This window comes from Amblyomma americanum, chromosome 7, assembly GCF_052857255.1.
Source record: "Amblyomma americanum isolate KBUSLIRL-KWMA chromosome 7, ASM5285725v1, whole genome shotgun sequence".
Taxonomy (NCBI): Eukaryota; Metazoa; Arthropoda; class Arachnida; order Ixodida; family Ixodidae; genus Amblyomma; species Amblyomma americanum.
In genome coordinates this window covers 90,176,334-90,199,528 of record NC_135503.1, presented here as the reverse complement: position 1 = coordinate 90,199,528, position 23,195 = coordinate 90,176,334, and the positions used below count along the sequence as shown (strand labels likewise).

At 44.0% G+C, this 23,195-nt stretch overlaps 1 protein-coding gene across 1 annotated transcript in view; it reads left to right on the top strand.

The window, feature by feature from the left end:
* The first annotated feature begins 2,335 nt into the window (after nt 1-2,335).
* Nucleotides 2,336-23,195, top strand: part of LOC144097316 (glutamate receptor ionotropic, kainate 2-like) — a 481,864-nt gene continuing 461,004 nt past the window's right edge. The window contains exons 1-2 of the mRNA XM_077630058.1: nt 2,336-2,550; nt 4,358-4,586. Coding sequence (XP_077486184.1) covers nt 4,478-4,586 — 109 coding nt within the window. The 5' untranslated portion in view covers nt 2,336-2,550; nt 4,358-4,477. The remainder of the gene's footprint in view (nt 2,551-4,357; nt 4,587-23,195) is intronic.

Below are 23,195 nucleotides of genomic sequence, written 5' to 3'. Positions count from 1 at the left end.
TGTTTTTTTTTTTCAGAACAGTGCAACTGCCTTGACATATATCTGTAGTACAAAGTTGTTCTTACGGCTTGCAAGCTTTGTGAAACGCCATCGCTGATATCACAGCTCGACTTCGCAATTTGTCATCGAATAAGGTACAACAGCAGTCATGTTTCTTTGCCGTTACGTAAGACCGATGTGTTGTTCACGTGCATTGTCACTAATCAACCGATGCACGCTGGAGACAACAAATTCTTATAATAACGTGGCTCGTATTTGGGGTAAATTATAGCTGCCTCTTACATACAACGAGAGTGGCTGTACGCAATAGCAAGGTAAAAACTTGAATGTAAATGGCCGAAAAGATTTGGCACGGTGGTCAGAGGTCGAAAGTGTTGAACTGAAGCACCGCCACACACTTTTTACCGCCGTCGGAGTAGAGATGTGATAATGATGGTTATAGTGAGCGCTCTCTTTCTCCTGCGCTCGCGTCATGTTACTAAATTGGCAAATTTACGAAATCCTTCGCTTACTGTCTCACCCCACCATTATGAAACTGTGCCAAGTACGCAAGAATTTCATTAACAAGCCTGCAATCGGGAGGATTCTTGGTTCGAACATGCAGTGTGGAACGTTTCTCGCGTGGTCGATACTCCGCACTCAGGGCCAAGACTAGTCCGCTAACCCGGGCCGCTCCTGTGACCGCGAAGAGCAGCTCATCCAGGGACAATCCGCAGGAGAACTGTTTCTTCTAGACTTCACAAATATTGGTTGGTTTCCCAGTGTCTCAGGCAGCAGCAGGCAGAGAGGGAGGCACGAGAGAGGCTGACGTCACACTGCCAGCGCCGTCATTGAACTTGAGGGAGGGGGAGAGCCGGGGCATCCACTGGACGACGTTGGGGCCTGTCCTCCGCCTTGTACATGCGTAGCTGCTCCGCTGTAGGCCGGTGGAAGAAGGGCCGCTTTAGGCCACTAGAGATAGTTTGGGAGTATTGGTTTCCGCATCGGTCGTAGGAGGCGTAAAGAGTATCCCCACAATTATTGGTGGCATTTAACCGCCACCCCCCTCGCGATCAACATCAGCCTACCTGCGTCTACTGCAGGATAACGGAATTTCTCATTGACCTACGATACACCCTGTCCTGCACCCAGCAGTGGCCACCTTATCACTGCATTACCCTCAATTTTTTCGCCTACTTCTTTCTTCCCAACCGCTAGCTGCGCTTGCTCTCTCATCGAATCCACTGTGGTACCGCGAGAGAAAATTGTTTGTCGTGCCTTCGCACTATATGCCCTAGACATGCCACTTTCTTCTTGATAGCAGCTAGGATATCATTACTTCGTCCTTATTATCTGACCAATTATGCTCTCTGGCCTTCTCGGATTGTTACACCTATCGTTTTTCTTTCCATTGCTCGCTCGCCTGTCTTGAACTTTTTCAGCCCGTTTTCCTCATGCTCAAGTTCTTCAGGGTAGCAGCGCAAAAAAAACGGACAAAAGACGGAGGAGCAAAGTTCCGACCAATAGCGAGGTGCTTTAAACACACAAACATTCTATACACATATTGGTACTGGTAAGTTTTCAAGCGTGGTGTGATTGTTCCAGATAAATACCCTCCGGCCACCTCATCATTATTTTTAACTTATTTCACTCCCCCGCTCACCCTTAGCAAACTTCCATGGAGCCCTCTTCGTAAATAAGGCAATGCTCCCTGCCATCAGGCTTTCTTGTTCGCGTGTTCAGTTTATGCAAAACAGTCGTCTGTCACATGCCTTCCTAGTTTAGGCGCTAATAACTTGAGGCACTACACTCGTTCTGCGAAGATTACAAAGGTTTATCGCGGGCTAAAATGCACATACCCCGACCTGGAGAAGGCACAAGCCACGACACAGTCACCTAAACACAAGAGCCATTCTGAGCTCCCAGCAGTAATGTTTAATTAAAAACGGTGAATACGATCCTGAATGCACACACTGCGGTGACAGGACGCACGGCAACCAAGACCATATATAATAGGAAGGCGCTAGCGAACCCCCTCCGACGGCACACTTGCCACCGCCCTCAGCGTAGGAATCGGACGAGTTCTTGGCCAGTTCAAGAAGAACAACGCAGCTGGTCCTCATCACGCGAGCTCAAGAGGTTGCCCCCGACTGGAGGCCACCCTGGACGCGCCCCAGCTCCCTTCTCTTTTTTGGCAATAAAGTTGTAACCACCACCACCTTGAAGCACTCGTGGAGGAATCGGGCATGCGAGTTTGGATTTCCCGCTCCTTCTACAGAGCCCGCTCATTCGCCTTTCCTTCCGCCAGGGGTCGTGACAGCGCAAGCGCCGTTCGACCCAAGTCGGAGCCAGCGACACACGCGACGTGGGACTAGGCCGAAGCATCGGCGCGCCGCTTTTCATCCCCATGGGCGGATGGGGAAGAGCGAGCGATGAAAGAGAGCGACAGAAAGGAAGAGAGCGACTGCGGATGGAAGTTGGGAGCGCGCCTGGGGAGAAAAAACTTCTCGAGCGCTCGGCGCTTCAGAACATCCGCTGCGCTCGCTCGGGACGGTCGGCGCTGCGGCCCCGGTGAGTTCCGACGTTCGCGAGCGCGCAACTTTTGATCTGTTTGTGCATAAAATACGGAGACTCTCTTCGCTTTCAGTAAACGCGCTGGAAAATCCGCAGGCCCGACTTCTGGCTTGTGCACGACGATCTTCTTCGAACTAACTTCTGCACCTCACGTTTTCTGTACACACTATTCGGCTTTATGAAGAGGTATAAACTCGAATTTTCTGTTACTGTGCGCCATTCTTGAGAATAACTGCACGTCGGTGTTGTGGACCTTGTGTGTATTGGTGCTATTTTGTACCGTTCATTACGGCATTGCTGTGAAATACTTTTTGTCTGCAAGAACCTGTGGTCAGTATTTCTTGTAGCCGAGAAAGAGTGTAGGTAGGAGGTTGACGGTGTCCTTCGCCAAGGACGGCGGACAGCATGGAAATATTCTGATCAACTTCCTCAAGGCTGAAACGTAAGTCGGAGAGCGAAACGCATAGGCGCAGTGCTTAGGCGTCGTGCACACGTTTGTATTGCCAGGGATATGAATTTTTCAATTTATTACAATCTTTTATAAAAAAGAAAAGCTGTTTGTACTAATTGCAGGCGTCAGGACTGTTTCGTTCTGTTGCAGATTTATAATAGATGCCACCTAAAATGATTTAACTCGCTGGCACATGGTTCTAGAAGATCTCAGACATGTGCTCGAGCTCAGGATATTTAAAAAAAATAAAATATCAAGCAAGCGTAATAGAACTCAAGTGCAATAAACCTGTATGCGTAATCTGACAAATTTAAAGCATAGCTACAATCCTTTTATATGCAGTGAATTGTTGTGCGACGTCGAAGAGCTTACGATTGTTTCTTCCGCCTGACACATGGCAAGGAAAGGAAATTCTTGAGGGGTGAATCTAAAAAAAGTCGCGTAAAGTGGCAAAACAACGTGGGCGTAACGTCTCAGCAGAATAGAAAAAAAGCTGGAGAGTTTGATATATTTGGTCCTCTTTAGACAAATCGCGAGCATGAAAAGCCGCTTACGTCGCTGTCGCTCCGGATTTCGTTTTGTCCGTTAGCGGCTGCACCTAGATGCTTGTTATTTTTGAAGAGTCTGAAACAAAGTTTCCTTATATTTTCTACCCTGTTTGAAACATAGCGCGGGGAAACATATATTTTAGATTGCATGTTGCTTGGAGTGTTGCGTTTTTGCTGGAGGCTACAAAATCCCAGAAACCTGTATTTTTCAATTGCCTGCCTGTAACCAAATATGCTACATTGCTTCCTTAAAATTTTTCGGCGACGCTTATTAAGTGTCGATATTATAGGCAGGAAGGGCATTCTTAGACTTTTTAATTTATTTTTCCTTATTTAAGCTTTTAGAGGTTTATCAGATTTTTCATTGCGGGCAAGACAGAGGAGATGCGTGAACTGCGTTTATCAGGCGTTTTATTTCTCAAAGGCATTTTTTAACGACCCCCATTTCCTTGGTGTGTGTTTTAATAGAATATTTTTTTTTCACATATTCTAGGCCGCGCAGTGTTTTCCACTCTCAGAAACTCACTCAGTCGTATAATGAAGCGAAGTCTTCTTTACATCAGCCGAATGTTTCCGGTCCAACTGCAAAAGTGATGAAATCTGGAAGGTCCTCGGTTCGAAAAAAAACTGAGTTTTTGTTTGATCTGCGCTTGTTTCTGGAGCGTCGATTTCTTTAGTCGTTCTTGATGTTTACCATTTATTATATAATATGTTTCTCTTGTTTGTTCACTTTTACCATCTTCTTTACCAGCTTCTTGTTTACAAACATCCCGATTATTATTCTCTGCTTCTTTCTTCATGACAGGCACTGTGGACGTAACGAACCTATGGTTTCCATCAACAAACATGGACAGCTTCCAGAAGCCCATTGACATTTGAGCGGAGGATATTGTGCCTATCGCAAACGATAGTCACTGTGGCGACCATGTCCGCAAGCCCCTGTTTTGTGCCCCGCCTGTGTTGTGTCTTGTGCTGTGTTCTGCTTCTGCTGCTGAGGAACTTTGCAGTTGCCCTGCCGGAAACGATCTACATTGGTGAGTTCGTTTTATATACATTGCACTCTTCTCCGTCGGACATCCACGCGTTACTTTTCTTGACGATGCTTTCGACCTTGTGCTTTGGTGGGCGGGGTCTTCCTTCGTGCGGTAAACTATGAACATTGCAAACGTTATTTGTCTGTCAGGCGCAACCTTCAAGAACAGGAGATAAAGTGCATTGAGGTGTAGTTTTTGCGATTCCTCCTCCATGTCACAGTGGTTGGCTTAGATTAAAAAGAAATTGCGCACTGCATTGCATAATTTATCAAAGATGCGTCATTAATGATTTTGACACAGATCATTCAATCTGCTCTCTTGGAGATAAAACCAAATCGCTTTTTTTAAGTGGACGATTTTTGTATTAGAACGCCTTTAGTGAGCACCATCAAGGAGGTGAAATGCGTTAATGACATGCGGGATTTTCTACAGCGTAAGGGGGCGGCAAGCTCACGTTCTTCAAGTTGCTACCATTCGTGTGCTACAATACGTGCGTTTTTTTTCTGCTTGTAATCTTGAGAGTTTCGTTTCACATTTAAAAACGTGTGATATGAATCTTGTTGAGGTCTTATGTCGCTGAGCGTGCTAGAAAAAGTACCAAAGGCAAATGTCATGGAGCTTGTGACATAGCAAGAGCTTGGAGCGGATGGACGTTGTTGCAGTTTATTGTGTTTATAGGAGTGAAAGAATACTTAGTCTTAAGTGTTCGTCTTGTTACAGAAGTTTCCTGCAAAAAAGCGTCTATGAGAATCACATATCTCAGAAACTAGAATATGCTGAAACCACGAGTGACGGCAGGTATAGATCACAAAATACAATGACATGACGCACCTGTCATATTTTCAAGGCATTTAGAATACCGTTAACCATCTTCGCAGTTAACAGCGTTCACTGGCTCCTCACGTCTACCGCTGCTGTCCGTGCAATGTTTAAGAGACAGCCAATTTTCCTCGAAGTGTGTATCTCTTAAGTATATGAAATGCTTTGCTTATGCACCTGCATGCAGATTAACCCTTACGCTCGGGCAACGAAGACGTCGGACAAACCCCCCACTACTGGAATTTCGTCTTTTTGTGTTCGTACACTAGAGAAATTAAAAACACATTTTGAATAGTTCAATAATATATATCTACAGCGTGATTACAAGTTCGAAATTGCAGTGTATTTCGGAGCGTTTGAAACAGGAATACTACGCGCACGTACCTCCGTGCTTATCCGATATCCGTAAAAAATTTCACAATTCTCACATTCTCTGCAAATCATGCAATGCGCCAGCTGGCTGCTGCTAGCTTGATTTGTAATTAAGGTTAGCTTTTGCAGTTGGTGATCTCTTAGGAAGCCTCTGACACCTTGATATTGTTTGATATGAACGTTCGTAATTGTTTTTTTCACAACGCTTCAAAATATCGGTCTATATTTGCAAGCGGAAACAAAAGCTTTGACAACTTTGCGCCTCTACCTCAATTAGCACTGCAGGAAGTACACGGTTAAGACACACTAACGCATAAAAACAGTTACTTGCATTCTTTCATAGGAAAAATAAATAAAGGCAGTACACCGGTGCCCATCATTTTTAACATCCGCACTGGCGCAGTACTAAGAAGTCAGGCAGCGGGAACAGGATATGTTTGGATTGAATTGACTGGAAAGATGATTTCAACATTTCCGCGCTACGTAGAGTGCTATAAATGTGTTTTCTTTAGCCGCATTTCTGTCTGTGATGAGAAGAGGACTCAAAATTGGATGCCAGCCAGTGTAAATGCGTTAAAGTTAAATTACCCAGAGCAATTGGCTGCTGACAAAAATATTTATTTTTGCGTGAATCCACTTGCTTGCAGATTGAATCACGCCTTGTTTGAGTCGCTATTACGTATGATGCCAATATGAACACTTTTATTCACATGCATTCATCGCTATTACATTTCACGGAAAAAAGGATGGCCGTGCGCTCTGTAAACAAAACATTTTTATATCAAAAACTCTTTTCGTCTGAAGCTGAGTCTGTTTGCTTATATTTTTGGAGCTGTGTTTCGCTGGAAAGAGGAAATTTTCTCTTTCTAGCGATTTAGTTTATTAGCTACATCGAATGGGCGAGAATAGATGCACTGCAGCGTTTTTTGTACTAGCTGGAAAAAGTTTGCATTTTCATTCAGTGCCGCCAAGTTCCTCTCCCATCTTCGCATGTGATCAATAGCAGTAAGCTCCTAGGCTGACGCAAATCTTTTCATGCGGAAGCAATGTCGACTCAAGAAACTATTATCGTTATTTGCAGGAGATTTAATTTGCCCATGGGAGGAACATGTTCTGTTTTTTTCTTAATTCAACGCTAAGGCCTGACTGGTAAGTGTCATAGCTTTTGATGTTGTACATGACCTATCCTTACCCGATATGACTTTGCCACACCCCTCGCTTTGACGCCAAATATTATTATTCTGGGACCACTCATAGATTTTCATCCTCACGATTTCTGAAGGTTATCATAAGTGGTGCTTTTAAGCACGGGCAGAGTGGATTCAGCTGAAAGTATTTACTCGCAGCCCTAGTGGGAAGTTCTTACAAGCCCTTATTTTTTTCGGAGATATGGTGTGTTCAATCCGCAATACATTTTCAAAACATTTCAAAAATATTCCCAGATGAAATAAAGAATGATAAATCGGTTATTGTTTTTGCATCGTGGAATATTTGAGAAACTTTTGTAACAGGATGTGCTTTCAAAATATACTGAGGAAGAGAATATTGATGGAAGTATGCCTCAATGCCGATAAGATTAGGCGTACATGTAATAGGCAAGACATTTATACCAAGACATTAATATAGGCAAGACATTTATAGCGTACAAGCTACAACTATTCATAAGGCTCTGAAAACAGCGTTTGCTCCGGCAACTCAGCAATTCTTCTTCGGAACATTTGCGATGGTTTCATTTTAACCTGTATTGCTTCGTAATACCACGATAAAAATAACTATACTCTCTTGTACTGGCCATTGTAACATTGGGTCATTTATTATGCTATTATCTCGCGTAATGTAATTTTGCATTTAAATTTTTTTCACTTCTTCATATTTTATGTCGCCGGGCGCACTGTGCGCTAAAAACGGAGTAATCACCACTCCCGTCTCTTTTTGCTTAATTACTGACTAAGCTGTCGTTAAAATCCTTCGTTGTAGTCTATAGTCGCGGACAGCTTTTTTGCTATGCTGTGGAAGCTACGAGGGCGAGGCGCAAGGCTTTCGCAAGCGCACTCTTATCACGCTCTCACGAGGGATAGAGATGGGCGTTTAAGCTGACGACGCGCGCCCGTAGCTTCCTCCGCGCAGCCACAAAAAGCCGTCCGCCAGTACAGCAGCGTATCGTAACAACGCTATGCGAACAATGACACCTATATTGTGCAATCTCAATGTTCCGCATTTAATTTGGTCTCATAAGTCGGTTCTGTGAGCCTCGAGGTCTGGATTAGCTCCAGTTAGCAAACGGCCGTAAGATAAAGTTTGCAACAAGGTTTTAATTTGTAATCGAGGGTATCAAGAATAAAAAAATAAAGATAAGATCCAGCCTGATCAGTTCATGCGTTTTCTAAATTTTGTTCGCCATTCTCTTAATCTCGCTTAACGATCTGTTGCTCCAAGAATAACAATGTAAGCGTGTATTTCCTGATACAGCAGATACATACAGCTGACTGGTCGCTAGATTGTTTACCTATTGTGTGTAATGGAAACGGCGTGCAACGACGGCTTCGTGGTAGTGGTGGGCGGTTGTGTTCTGGTAAGTTTATTTTAGTTTTGGGGGGTTTAACGTCCCAAAGCGACTCAGGCTCTGAGAGACGCCGTAGTGAAGGGCTCCGGAAATTCCGACCACCTGGAGTTCTTTAACGTGCACTGACATCGCACAGTACATGGGCCTCTAGAATTTCGTCTGCATCGAAATTCGACTGCCGCGGCCGGGATCGAACCCGCGTCTTTCGGTCCAGCAGCTGAGCGCCGTAACCACTCAGTGTGTTCTGGCAAAGCTAACAAGTCTACCTTTCACATCATGGCGCGAAGTTATCGTTTTGTCCCTGTTGCAATCATTGTCATTACGTATATTTTAAATCATTTTTTGAAGGGCGGAAACAGAGTATAAACTCGTAAAGAGCTTCGCGAACGCAACTGTACTTTGAATTTCCGGAGCTTGTTTTTCGTTTAGTTTTTCTACATACGGTGGCCAATTGAAATCGTTTAAAATTTTTCAAATGATAACAACGCCTACATTCAAATTCAAATTCAAATTCAAATTCAAATTTTTTTATTAATCGATGAAAACACAAAAAAAGTGTCCAGAACTGTTTGGACCCGTAGCCGTAGGCTAGTTATGGGTCCAAGAAATGAAATTACATAATGCAGACACTTCGTCGCATGCACACTAAAAACTTAGAAGAGCGGAGAGAGAGATATATACATAGTACAAATGGGGGAAAGAAAAAAAAAAGCTAACAAGGAACAGTCGCCTCGGAAAACATCGTGTACTTCAAATTATAATGATAAATGGGATGTGAAATGCAGATAGATGTCTTTTAACATGTTTAATGCATGAGCTGAAAGAATTTTTTAGCTGTATGTGCAAAATTTTGAGCATATTTTATTTCTTGTGGAAGAGTATTCCATATCTTAACACCAGTGAAAGAGAGCCGTCGTTCTCCATAAACATTGTGCGTGGGCGGTAAATTAAAGATGCCTAATGCTACATTTCTGGTAGCACGAGATGATGTATGGAAGAGGGACATATGGAAGGGGTGGTTGTTTCTTACGATGCTGTTAACGACAGTTGCTGTTTTTAGGAGGCGTAGTGAATCGAAAGGTAATATCCGTAGGTCATGGAATAATGGGTTGCTGGGGTGATCCTGCGTAGAATGCGTTATGATTCGTAATGATCGTTTCTGCAATTTTCTTATTGGCTGATGATAACTACTGTAGGTCCATCCCCATGAGTCCAGACAGTATGAGAGATGACTGTGGATAAAGGCAAAATATAAAATACGTAATGTACTTGTGCCAAAAAAATCACGTGCTTGAAGCAGTTTAAAGCACCCCGATGTCATTTTCGCCCCCACTGCTAATAAATGGTATTGCCAGTGCAGGTGTCTGTCAAACAGTACGCCAAGATATTTAAAACAAGGAGTATATTCCAGTAGGGAGTTGTTAATACAGATGGTTACAGAGTTAGGATCTACTTGTTTTCTGCGGGAATGAAATATAGTAATTTGTTCTTTCTTCCCTTTGGTGATCAGAGCTATATATAGAGCGCGCAAAATGTCCAATTTCGTATATAATACTTCGTGAACGAAATGTGATATCCCGATTGCGTAAAGGAGCTGCCCGTTTAACTATAGTTTCACAGCTTCCTAACCGTACTGCATGTGTCAACAGCAAACCAATACAAATCTTTTGCTTCAAAAAGCAGTACATGCCTGTCATCGATAAGAGGCATGAAAACTGACTTTTGTACAATATTTAGATTGTTAAGTTATTCAGCACCTCAACATTCTCACTAAACACACTGCAGTCACCGCTGCAGTCACTAAACCAGGTGGATCAGAAAACGTTGGGGTAAAAGATGGTTTCGTCCTTCATTGACGTGCGAAAAAAAACGGGAGTCAAAAATATTCGCCACATCTGCTGTCATAGAAGCGCACAGGGGTATGCAATGGGGCTCAGTATTAATGAAAAGACATTCAGTATTTTTCATTTAACTATGCTTTGATGAAGTCAGTCGTATGGAAATGTGGCTCCAAGCAGTCACGCAGCCTAGGCGGTTGTTGATTCGGTCACCGACGGTAGCCGTAATTCACATGCTTCGGCCATCGTAAATCAGTTCTTCAAGCTTCTCCAAAAACAGAGTGAAGTTCTCGTTGTCATGTCCCCCTGGCCGAGGCACTGCAGAAAGAAGTAGAGTTCCCCCGAGAGCCCGTGAATACACTTGCTACTCCCTGAATGCGGTTAGTGAGACCAAAATAACTTTCTCAAAGTGCAGATTGGTGCTGATATGACGTCATTGTCTGCGATATATGGAAACACGGCACAATAGCTTAGCCGCATGAAGGCACCCCTGATACCAAGAGGCCGTTTCTGGACACTAACGACGTTATGAATCAAAAGATCTGCAATTCTATATGCGAGTTTCAGCACAAAAAGCTAGACGCATGAGAAATGTTACTAGCGACAAGCGCTCAACATTTGTACTAGCGACATGTACTTCAAAGAAATAAATGATCAGGAGATAAAGGTGTTACTATGATATTCTTACTTCAAACGGAATAGACGAGTTTCGTGTCAGAAAGTCGTCAGTATAATCTCGAAACGCAGTGATCAAGTATGCCTGGTTACTATTGCTTGAGTGGTAACAGGGGCTGGGAATACGCAAACGATAAAAGATCTCCTACGTGGAAAAAACATTTAAGAAATCGTTAAATATGAATCAGCATGCATAACGGCGTAAGTTATTGTATCTCATGCTTAATAACCTAACTTCTTCCTTGATACATCAGAAAACGATTGGCGAAGTTTAATAAAATTCTAATAAATGTATATTTGACATCACTCTTTAGCCCTTTGGCTCTGTCACCTGATGCACGAAGTGAGTTGTGTGCAAAAGTTACGGGGGTAAAGCAATGGCGAATTCGCTCATACGTTATTTCCACAAGCAATTTAATATCTCGAGGGTCCAAGGATAGGATGTTTCCACTTTGGAGGCTGGTTGTTTATTTCTCTCTGTAGTTTCTAAATGTTTTTTCTAAACATGCAAATCTCTTACACCTTGGAAAGATTGTAATCATCCAGCCGTAATTCTAGTTTTTTTTTTTATGCAAGGAAGGTTGGCGAATTTCAGTCGAGAATTTGAAAGGAGTACTTTGTAATTTCAGTAGGTGTCTGATCCAAAATTGCACCACCCAAAGTTCATTTATGTTCATTATTTTTTTGACACAAATAAAACAAATTACTCGCAGGAAAATTACCAGCTTCTCAAATTATTTGCCTTCCTTCACTTTTCTTCAGCTGAGGACACCAGTTTGCATGCATATAATTTTCTCTCGTTTCCAAACTGATTTTATGAAATCCGCAATGATTGCACATTAGCCCGCAAATCCAGCTAAATGAGAGAATGAAGAAAGGATATTTCTCATAACAAAAATTTTATTTCCTAGCACAATCATCTGTTTATGTTGGATTCTCTTTGTCAGCCTAACTCTCAATATTGGTTTAAGTTTGTGGAACGGCTTGAAAGTTGTTAACAAATAAAACAGTCATATGAACAAGGGCGCGATTTCTGATACAAGAAATAAGCCGAGGAAGCGAGGGAATACTATTTATATTGGAAAATAAAAGTTCTTTCCTCCTCCTACTTCTTGGTATTCAATATTGGAGGCCTGGAAACAATCCGAAGTTGAGAATCACATCCACCACTCCGCTACGCTCATTTCCCATATCAAAAATCACGCCCTTGTTCATTCGTATTTTATTCGTGCACAGTCTTCAAGCTGTTCTCCCTACTAAGCATTTCCGTGGTGTCGGCGACTGTGCTGGCGTCGACATTTATAAGGGAGCCAAACGTGAAGCCGTCTGACTTCACTGAAATTTAAAATCTTTCGCAACAAGCTACAAATGTTCTTTTAAGGCTGCGTTGGAATTTAGTCACAGAACTTTGCTGACATGAATTAATTTTTTTTTTGTCAAGAGACCTCACGATTACCTCTCAAGATTGGCTTATTTTACTGGTGATCGTAAGCAGCAGGCACATGCAGGCAGACAATAAATAGGCCGCTTTTATTTATCTGGAGGTTTGTGAATACGGGTTGAGTGCCTTTACTATTGTTCAGAAAGTTTGAGGATAGTGATGCTCTTTACAATTGTTGTTTTTTTTTTCTCGCCAGCCAAGGCGAAAAGTTTCGTCTTGTGTCACTTTTTCACATCCTTGTCCAAAACATATTCTTGGAAGTCCCCCATTAAATGTTCAGCGGGCAAAGTTGTCTTGTAAAACCATGTTGATAAATGCTTGACGCTGAATTGCGGCCCAGCGAGGAAAAACAGTTGGTTAATGAGGCAAAAAAATACCGACATAAGTTTTCTTGCATGGGGTCTGGTGTGACGTTTTGCTATGCCGGCTCCTTCACTTTTACTTACTTTTGCTTCATCGGCTTTACATGCACGACTTACATTACCCTTTCCTGCACCAAGAGGCTTTGCGCAGTCATTCAGTAGCTTATGGCGCGGCTCATCCTGTCAGCTAGCGCTCGCCAACGTTTATGGGAAAATTTTGACCTTAATATTCTCTGGCGTGCAAATAAAAAAGAAACGCGATATTCATTACAAAGACTAGTACAAAATATATTACTCTCAAAATCTCTCCTCAGTATTTACTAACTACGTGGCAGTAAATAGCAGTAACGAGTCACTTCGCTTTACACCATTGCCTTAAACGGAAACACAATCTAAAAATTTATTACCCAAAAATCGGGCTTTGGCCGTTACGCTAGTTAAAGGGAGAACTTGGCCATAGTGCTGCCTGTGCTCTCCCTGAACAAGTTTCCGAACTTGAGATAGAGATTCTGTAATTGCTTTTTTTTTTTTGGTGCAGAGATTTGGGGGGGGGGGTGATTCCATTGCTGCGCTCGATACCGGTGCCAGCCACACTAATTTCTTCTTCCATGATAGAAAATGAAGGCATAGCCCTCATAAATATCAGCATTCACCTTATGTAAGACACTGGGTGGTGTGCCAGGAGGGTACAGGAATATCAGAGATGCCTTTTTTACAACATTCTTTCTGATTCAAGCAGGTGTTCGTGCTTTTAAGTGGACTAGTCGAAACCATTATTATTTCATTGCTGCGCGTCCAGGCGGGCTCTTTGACAAACCAATCGACACAACAGAGAAGGTAGGAGCTAAAGCGCTGCAGCGCACTGTGGTCCTGAGCCGTGCTCAACGACACCATGAGGAGGACCATGGCGGTTACACCGGGGGATTGCCGGCTCTGTTCATGCTGGGGACGGATCTGCCAAGCGAACGCTTGGCCTCATCTCTTAAACTAGATATTGGGCATGAAATCTTCGGTTTTGATCCTCTTGAGGGTATTATATTTATACCCTCCACACTATGACAGATACTGTGCTCACACTCAAGAGCCAAAGTCCCAAAGTTTTCTGCGCCACCGAAATTTCAAACATCAGTATGTGTATTCGAAAACGGCGGCTGCTAGAAATGTGCTAATATTAGTACATACAAGCTTGCATACAAGCCTGCATACAAGCTTCTTGTCTCTTCATGTTTCATGTCTCAAAGTCGGGACACTAGGCTTTAATAGGTTAATCCAGGAGATCTCATTTCGCCTCTTGATAGTCAACCTGTACCGCCCTCAACAGCCCTATAGCCATAAGCGCTTGCGTTCCCGTCTTCCGAAGTCTCAAAGTTGGAGGGAAGGGATGTAATCGTTTCATCGGAGAAAGCATTCTTGCTCGGCTGAGTACGTACATGGAAGACAACCACCTTTTCCCCCACAGTATGCTCGGCTTTCGTACGCATCTATCTGCTCAGGACGCCCTACTTCAAATTACGCATGACGTGTTTTTGATACCATCCCCCACAACACTAACGCTATCCTTGCAGTTGACCTCACCAAAGCATTTGACAGAATTCGACGCGATGCCATCTTACGGGTACTGCGGGGCTCTACAGGTAGGCCCTAAAATCTACAACTCCGCTCGTGTCTTTCTCTCGGGCCGCAAATACCCCGTTTGGTTTCTCAGACTTACCCCCCTCCCCACCCCTCTCTTACGCACTCCCAACAGGTCCTCTTCAGACGCCTCCAGACCCGCTCTCTGTCATCACCTCAGCTGTTATCCAACTATTGTGGCACTTCCCCTGCATGCTCCCTATGCGGTGACCCTCACGCCACACTCTCCCACGTCCTTTTCGGCTGCCCTGCTGACCCTCCCCCGCAGGGACAGCACGCCGTCTCGAGCTGGGCGGACTGGGAGGTCCTGCTCACGTCTGGAGACCCCACATCGCAGCTTGCTGCGGTGGCTCGGGCTACCGACGTCATGTCCCGACATGACCTACTTGATGCAGTGCGGGACCGCGCAGTGGCCCAGGGACCCAGCAGGGTCTAAAATTGACTTGCGGAATAAGGTTTTTTTGCCTGTCTGTTAAATGAACCAGTTAGGGAAAGCGTCCTTGCTGGCCAGAGCACCGACGCTTCGCGAGCCCAGCCATCTGCGGGGAAGTTCATTATCAAACACGAGTTCAAAATAGCTCCAGAGAGGGAGAGAGAGAGAGAGATAAGTTTAATGAGAGGAAAAGCAAAGGGGTCAGCCGGCAAAATAGATATCTGGCCTGCTATTCTGAACTGGGGAAGGGGAAGAGGAGAAGAAAGAGGGACACGATAGGGGACGATGTGGGGAGAAGTGAGATGAGAATATGTGCACACTCATTTAGAGGCCCAAAATTTCGTTGTCTTCAGAACAAATAATTGACAGCTTGAACTTCTTCCAGTTCAAGAGGAAATAATCTGCTTTCAAAGAAAGCACCGTCCAGCGGAATTTATGATTCTTAAAATAAATTTACGCCTCTCAGTCCTGACTGTGCCGCAAAAAACGGAAGCTAGATTTCTCAGGTTTTTCAGGAAGCTAAACTTCTCGTGAAGCTAGACCTCCTCTTAATGAAGTACTGGGATGACGAAGCAGTCTGACTACATCAACGTACATAGAAAGGTGCTGCTTGGCTCATTTGTTTTAACCCAATGCCGCAGCGGTGACCTCGCCTCCTGGTTTGCTCACTAACGTACAGTAGCAAAGCACAGCTGCACAAATCCATAAAATCCACCTGCACCTCAACTTTTCACCGTAGTCTGCATGCGGGTTCTCTCTCTCGACAGCCGTAGTTGCAGGTGGTCTACTTATGCTGCTTTGTCGGTCCGACGATGCGTTCCCGAGCTCCTCTTTCTTTCTGCAGCGAATGCCGTCAAAGAGGTCTTCAAATGCATCCAGACAGGCGCCTGCTTTTTTCTCTCTTTTCTTGGCCTGTGTTTGCTGCGCGAAAAGAAGTGATGTTATTGGCTAGACACAGTACAGACACTGCCTGCTGTCAGAGCTGATTCTCCGACGCATAACTTAGACGCTGCTTCGTCGCCAGAAGAGACGACTGGTTTATTTGCTTTTTGTTCTGTGCTCATACTTCTGTCTTAGCACAACTTTCACCAAGTTAAAGGTGCACAAGCTGTAGAAACTGCCTTTTGAGCCTTGCTCCCGCATTCCTTTTTTTGTTACACTGTGGTCCCTGTATCCGATCCGCGGCCATGATGATCGATTGCAGAGCGAATTTAAGCAGGCAATTCTTCATTAGCCGCAAGCAACCTTAGTGTACATGTTTTCTTTCCTACTACCTCGGGGTGTTCAGCTGACGACGTGAAGAAACATGGGGCTTTGTTATAGGTGTGCAGCAAAATATTTACACAAGACAAGAACCATTTGTTACATTCTATCTAACGCATGTTTTGCTTTCTGAACCGCTAATAATTATTTACAACAATCACCTGTGCCTAAATAAAGAAAATGAGATGAGCGAAGGCACCTAACTTCACCTGAGTAGTACATTCGCTTGTCAGTTTCATGGAAGGGCGTTCTAAATTAGAGATCTCCGGAGTCCGGAGTTCCAGGGTTCGAACCCGACCACGGCGGCTGCGTTTTTATGGAGAAAAAACGCTAAGGCGCCCGTGTGCTGTGCGATGTCAGTGCACGTTAATGATCCCCAGGTGGTCGAAATTGATTACCGCAGCCCTCCACTACGGCCCCTTTTTCTTCCTTTCTTCTTTAACTCCCTCCTTTATCCCTTCCCTTACGGCGCGGTTCAGGTGTCCAACGATAGATGAGACAGATACTGCGCCATTTCCTCCCCCCCAAGAAATTGTTATTATTATTGTTATAATTATTAAAACGATAATGGTTTAAATTCCTTGTCAACCTTTGTACTTTAATGCTGTTCGTTGGATCTTAAGGTCTGACTGGTCAGCAGTGTTTTTACCAGAGGATTTATAGACCGTGATAGGCAAAAGATTGACTGGACGCAAGTAGTTCTGGTGATGGTAATTCTGATGTCGACTGAGATTGTGCAAAATTACGATACGAGTAGCGGTGTTTGGTTACCCTATGCAACGTGTTTGAGCAGCCGGGCGCAGTAAACATTCACGCCCGTTTCACGGGCAAGGTCATGCACAGCCGCTGTATTCTAAACCGTTGATTAAAACTTACTTGTAACATCCTCTTAAACCCTGCTGTCATCCTATTAAAACCCGCCAAAGGTCGCAACACCAATGTCATCTCAGTAACCTCCTCTGATGACGCCACCGCATTGAAGATAAGGAGCCACAGAACAACGCAGTGGAATAGCACGGTTTACGCGCTTTGGACACGCCTGGTAGTTTTTTTTTTTCTGCTACTAAAACTACGTTCTATCAACGGCTTTTATAAACAAAAAAATCAATAAATTTTACAAAAGTAAGGTTAAGAATTACGTTCACAGCTAGGGAAACTTGCGAAGCAAGCGAAAAGGAATTGGAGTTTCTGATGAATGCAACTTTCGCCGAGAGTACACACGGCTTCTTGGCTTTTTTTTGCCCTCATTTATAAAATGCAGCGGAGTTAATGAAACTACGGCAACGCTTGATTTATTGCTGCCTCATCGAGCGTACATTTTTGCTAGCACTCGCGGAAGCCTCAAACCCGGAGCTTGAGAGAGGGTGGTGGGTGGATGTTTGCTTCTAACAAGTACATGAAGCAAAGAAGCTGAATGCCATTTCTCATTGTTTAACGAAGATTCCATTGCGTGGCTTCCAACTTCTTTGTGGATTGAGCTGAGGGAGGCAAAATTGGTTTAGCTCAGCGCTGACTTTCGTAATCTCATTGCCTGAAATTAGTTATTTTCTCGCTGATTTTTTTCCCCAAGAAAAAAGAGTAATACTTTGCGTTATGGACCAGAAGACAGCGGCAGCACACGGCCAGCCAGTGCAAAAGTATGTAAACTGCGACGGCCTCTCGCTTGTTTCACATGTGAGAGCCGACACCCACCCACTCACACACTCGCACATATGCACAGATATACCAACATGTTCCTGGAGCACAAGAACGATTGTACTAAAGCAAGTGGCCGAGTGTTTAACCTTGAGGTTATTTGAACTGCTGCTACTGTTTATGACACTGAGACTGTTAATAGCACCGCATAGATGTGTGCGATGTCTGCTGCGTTTATGCCGCAACATTCCCATTTACGCTGCGGTTAAACTGTAGGCATTGTTGAGAGTGTTGAGGCAACTGGGCTCAGTGACCAGGCATAGCATTGGGGTGGATGTTGGCAGTGGTGGGGGCATTACGTTTGTAGGAGGGTAAGTAGATGTGCGTTTATCTTGCACTGTTACGCACAGCCACTCATCCACCCATTAAGGTGAGCGCCCGGCGTGACACGCATAACAAAGGAGTATGTGACGTTAGGGTGTGGGGGTGAGAAGTTGCCATTGTTGGAGCATCCGGTTACAGTAAGCTGTGATGTTGTGTGGGGATCGGGATTATGGCAGGGGGGGGGGGGGGGGGCACCATCCGAAGACGACGCCGACGACGTTATTTACACGATATTGCTACCAAAAAATAAGAACTCGTGACGCGGTACGTGGGATAGACCATTGGGATGCAGCCTCCTAAGGGTTTGGATAAAGATCATCAGTTTTGAGACGAGTGATCCAAATCCCCTTAACAAGAAGACGTATCGAATTATAATATATCGATCGCATGATAACGAACAGTGCCTTAACATTTATTGGCAAGTTAGAATGGGGAATGGAGGCAGGAGCAATCACGCCGAACAACCGTCACCTGTCCTTACCTACCCGAAAGAAGCTCGAAGAGCACCGGGTATCCAGATAACACTCGCATTCATAAACATTTCAATACGCGCTGAACAACCGAAAAAATGAAACATTACAATCTTTTCAAGAGCCTTTTTAATAATCTGAGCATTGCCACACAAATAAATAAGGCTGAGCGCAGCTTTGGTGATGTCGGCTTTATTCACTACGCAACGCGAACGCCTGCAGATGTTCGACACACAAGTCTGGGATAATGGAGTAACACTACTTAATTTGAACAAAATTACGTTTTTTCTTTGTCCGAAACCTGTCCAAGAGTGGCCGCTTCGTCGCCATCTCTGCGACAGGCTAGCCGCTGCTGTGGATGGCAGGAACGCGTTATATTTCTTTGTGGAGGAGTGGCCCTCTCTGCTGGCCCTAGTTTTAGAGTGAGAGCACCATTCCAGTCGTACCAACTCCGAGCAAGAATATCGTCTTTTCTTATTCTCCGAACTAACCCGAGCTAAGCTGAATTAATCGGGTAAGCTCGGGTTATTTCGGTGGAGCATCGCGCGAGCTGCAGCCAATGAGAGAAAGCTGGGGTAAGTTCGCAGGAGCGTCGCACCAGCTCTAACCAATGGGTAGCAGGTGGCAATCAAACTCATGATTGATCGCGAAAGTTGCTCGGGAAGAGCAGCACGGGTCGCACAATACGGACCTGTGGCTGTGATAGAAACAGCCACCTACCTGCCAGTGTAATGTAGAATCGCTTGACCGCTGCGTTATTGCGCTGTATAGTGGTATGAGGACTCGCCGCTATCTATGAATCTTAAGTAGGGAATGGCCAGTTCTGCATATATGGTCATTAACGAACCGAAGTCCTTAAAGAGGAGCCTAAGTGTTTTCTGCTTTCTTATGTGTGCTCGGTTTAATTACGTTAAGCCCCTACCACTCTGTTTTAACGTGTTTTATCTTCAGAGAATTTCGAATTACGATAGTGTCTCTTTTCGCAAGTTTAAATTCCCCGGCTGTGCCTCTCAAAGCTTCAATGCTGCCTTCATTATAATACCTATGTTGTCTTTTGCTGCCGCTGAAGCATTGCATTTTGCACTGATCGAAACGGCAGAGAAGAGTGGCACAGTGAAAACACAATACTGGTTAACTCTGCAGCCTGCTTGTTATCGAGCTGTATTGTGCCACTCGGCTGTTTTCACCAATATTGAGCTCAAGGAGATCAAAGGAAACGGCACACATCAAAGACCTATGCACTAACAGTGAAGCTGAGCATGAGAGAGAAGACCATTCCGGCTGTTTTATGAATGATACTCTGCGATATTTAAAATTAACGTTTTTCGATTTAGAAGAGAACTGTTTCCAGCATGGCATTGTCAACGGTGTACAAGCATAGTACACCGGCCACGTGCTCTCATTGTTCCCTAAAGATCGATTATGCGGAGGTTAATCAAGACGTGATACTTCTGGCATAGACGTAATTGCGTACTGAAAGGCATGGCCGGAAAGCTACGTTCCGGCATCATGCTTTTTGTAACCTTGGGCGATGGCGTACTTACATCAGAATACGGTCACACTGTTCAGCACCGAAGCACCCGTGTGATATATTTGACTTTTTTCGCTACGTGGCCGGTAAACAAGCTATAAAAAGGCAAAAATTCGTATTGTACAAACCTGTGAGAACTAAAAAAGTTTCAGTCTAGGTCCCTTCTTCCGCTGATTCACTTGCACAACAAGCCACGTGTGTTTAAAGGGCGTACATCATTTTTCCATGTCGACAAGCTTCGACGGCCGCTGTCATCATAGCAGCTCGTCCTTCGGCAAATTCCCGAGTGAATTTGTAGCCCGCAATAATTCTTTTCTAGGGTTTCTTTGTCATGGGAGCCTTTGATTCAAGATACATGACTACACAATACCAGTGTGCTAACTTGAGAAAGCGAGGTGACTTCGAAGCGGGAATTCAAGAACATGTTTAAGTACAATTTTGTTAGTTCCTTTAAAAAATTCAAGCCTGGTGTGATGCGCTGCAAGCCATATGGGCTTTCTGTTTCTTTCGATAACCTATTAAGGTGGGACAAATGCCGGATGTGAAAAAAATAACAGCAAGGGGCGTCATAAAAGAAGAAAGACAACTATCAACAAAGCCCGGCAAATATTGAAAGAATAGGCGCACATTAAGGGGGCGAAGCAGTTTTTATCGCGAAGTTCTCAAGAAGAATTACGCATTGGAAAATTGGCACAGAGATATTGAACCTATCAACAGATTCAGTAGGGCACATGTGCTCTCATAAGAACTATATTTCCTAAAAATTTGCTCCTGTGAATAGCCACCTGCTCCCTATTTTTCGCTTAGAGAAAAAATTCTTCCAAAGCGGGAGAACCGGAATGCAGTATAACGGAACTGAACCCCCATTTGCTGTTAACGAAGTTCTGCTTTTGAATGCATACATTTGCCGTTCACAGATGGGTCTGCAGTCAAAATCGAGCATCCTGGAAGGGTTTTTTCCCTCTATCTACCTACTCCGCATGCCACCTATTCACGCAAGCGTAAGAGTAAAAACACGGGATTAGTTCAAAGTAGCGTTATTTGTGTATTTTTCAGCAAGCTAAGTTTCATAAGTATAAACTGCTTTACGACGTGGGCGTTTTAGTTTATTCTATTTTTGTTGTTGCAAAAACCTCCACAAGCATCTATATAACTCATGGCTGGCGTTTCTTAACACCACCTTCCTTCCTCCAGTTTATATCAGTCATTTTTTCTTCCTTTCTGTCGCAATTTTTTTTTTATGTTTACCGTACCGATTGATCAAAATAGAGAAAGCGATATCATAGGGAAGTGGACTTACTGCGAGCGCCTTCCTCTCCAAGTTTCAGCTAAGATAAAGATAAAAACCGAAGGAAATCAATTTGCTGGATCTCGGGGTGGGCGAAAGAGCTCAGAGCAAAGCTGGGGATTGGCGCAAACGAGCGGCGTTTGTCTAAACTCGTACACTGCCGCCTCTGCTCTTCAGCGGGGCTTCGGTAGATCTCGCAGGAGTAGCGAACTCTCCGCCTTTCTTCTTTTCTTCCGCTCTCTCCCTCGCTCACCACTTTTGTTTTTTTTTCGTTTGGGCGCATCTGATGCCTCTTGCGAAGATTACCGTGTGTACGGAAGCGAAAGCGCAAGCTGGAATGGACTTTGCGTTTTGCCGTTGTCCGTTTCGTTATCTTTATTGGCCGTCGCCAACTGCGCAATTTTTACACAGTATTACCTTGATGATTTGTATCCTCTCTTGTTCGTTTCTTTTAATCCAGCTCACTTTCTCGGATGAAGAGTTTTCACGATTTAGAAATTCTATTATTTTACATTTTTTTATCCCATTTTCTTGCGACCGGTCATTTTTCAACGTTCTCTTACTCTGTTTGGTCTAGCTACTCTCTTGTGTAAGGACGGGTTCGCATTTATTTTTCACATCAGTAACTTCAGACCCGCGCTGAACCCTCTTGCTGAGGAACCTAGTTCATTACTCCTTGGAAGCCATTATTCACGGCGTCGGAGGGCCTACGAGTACAGACGTCTTATTAGCGTTTTGCTCACGAGCGCTGGTGTTCCTTCCGTGCACAGTTTTAGTAAGCAGAAAAACACAAATGCAAATGCCCGTTCTTTTACACTTCAGTGTTTTAATGCCTACCATTGTTTTAAATATTTTTAGAAGCGGAATTCACTTTAGTGCGCGCTCTCCTTATTTTGAATATACCTAGCTTGTGCCTACGCCGAAATTTTGTTGCTGACCTCAAGACTTCCGGTTCAATGACGTCAAGTCTATTTAAGTATATTTTAATTCTGGTTAAGAGATCGGAAAAAACCGCACTCCTAACTTTGTCCCTCTGTTCATTTCCTTCGACTACGTCATATCCTTGTAGGCTTATTTACCACAGCAATAAGTTGTCGCACGTACATGTTGAGAGGAGAGCTCAGCAGAGCAATAACCATTTCTTTATCAGTTTCTGATCATGAAAAGTATGCTGTAAAAATCAATTAGCGTGCATGGCAGCATGAATGTCGTCCAGTCAAAACACAGTTATATAAATACATTAGCAGTTGCTTGCTCCAGTGAAGAGTGATGAATTCGTCACACTCCCGCCGATTGTGCATGATTGACATCAGGTGCCTTCAGCTGATAACTGATCACATCATGAATGGTTGTTTTTCGCGTGGCTAAGTTTCAACGTTACCTTCGATGCGCTTCATGAAGCAATCGCAAGCAATGCCAGCTCTTTTCAGTGACTGACAGCCTCAAGGAGCTCCCAGTTAGGAACGAAATGGTGCCTATAACAGATAACTCAGAGGTTTAGCTGCTGCCTGGGCATCACTGTTTTGTTCTCACTATTGCAAGATGATCGATGAATAATGGCCTAAATCAAGATTGCTGTAAAGCTTGGCTTTTGCTTGGCTCGCGTTTGTCCTATAAAAACTAATGTTGAATGAAACATGGGAGGTCTCCGGCAGAGATCCTCATGTAGCTAACTCCAAACAACGATCCCATGGGCTCGTTTTCTCAAATTTAGCGGGAAGTACACAATAAAGTAGCCTCTGCAGGATCGGTCCTGCAGTGCCGATTGGAAACATTTTCTTGCAGTACAAAAATGAAGATTTGTTGAATGCACGAAAAGTAAATAGCCAGTAAGATGCGGCACAAAAATTAGAGTGTTGTTTTTGACAGCAGAAAAAGAAATCTCCAATATCAAGTTCCTCAG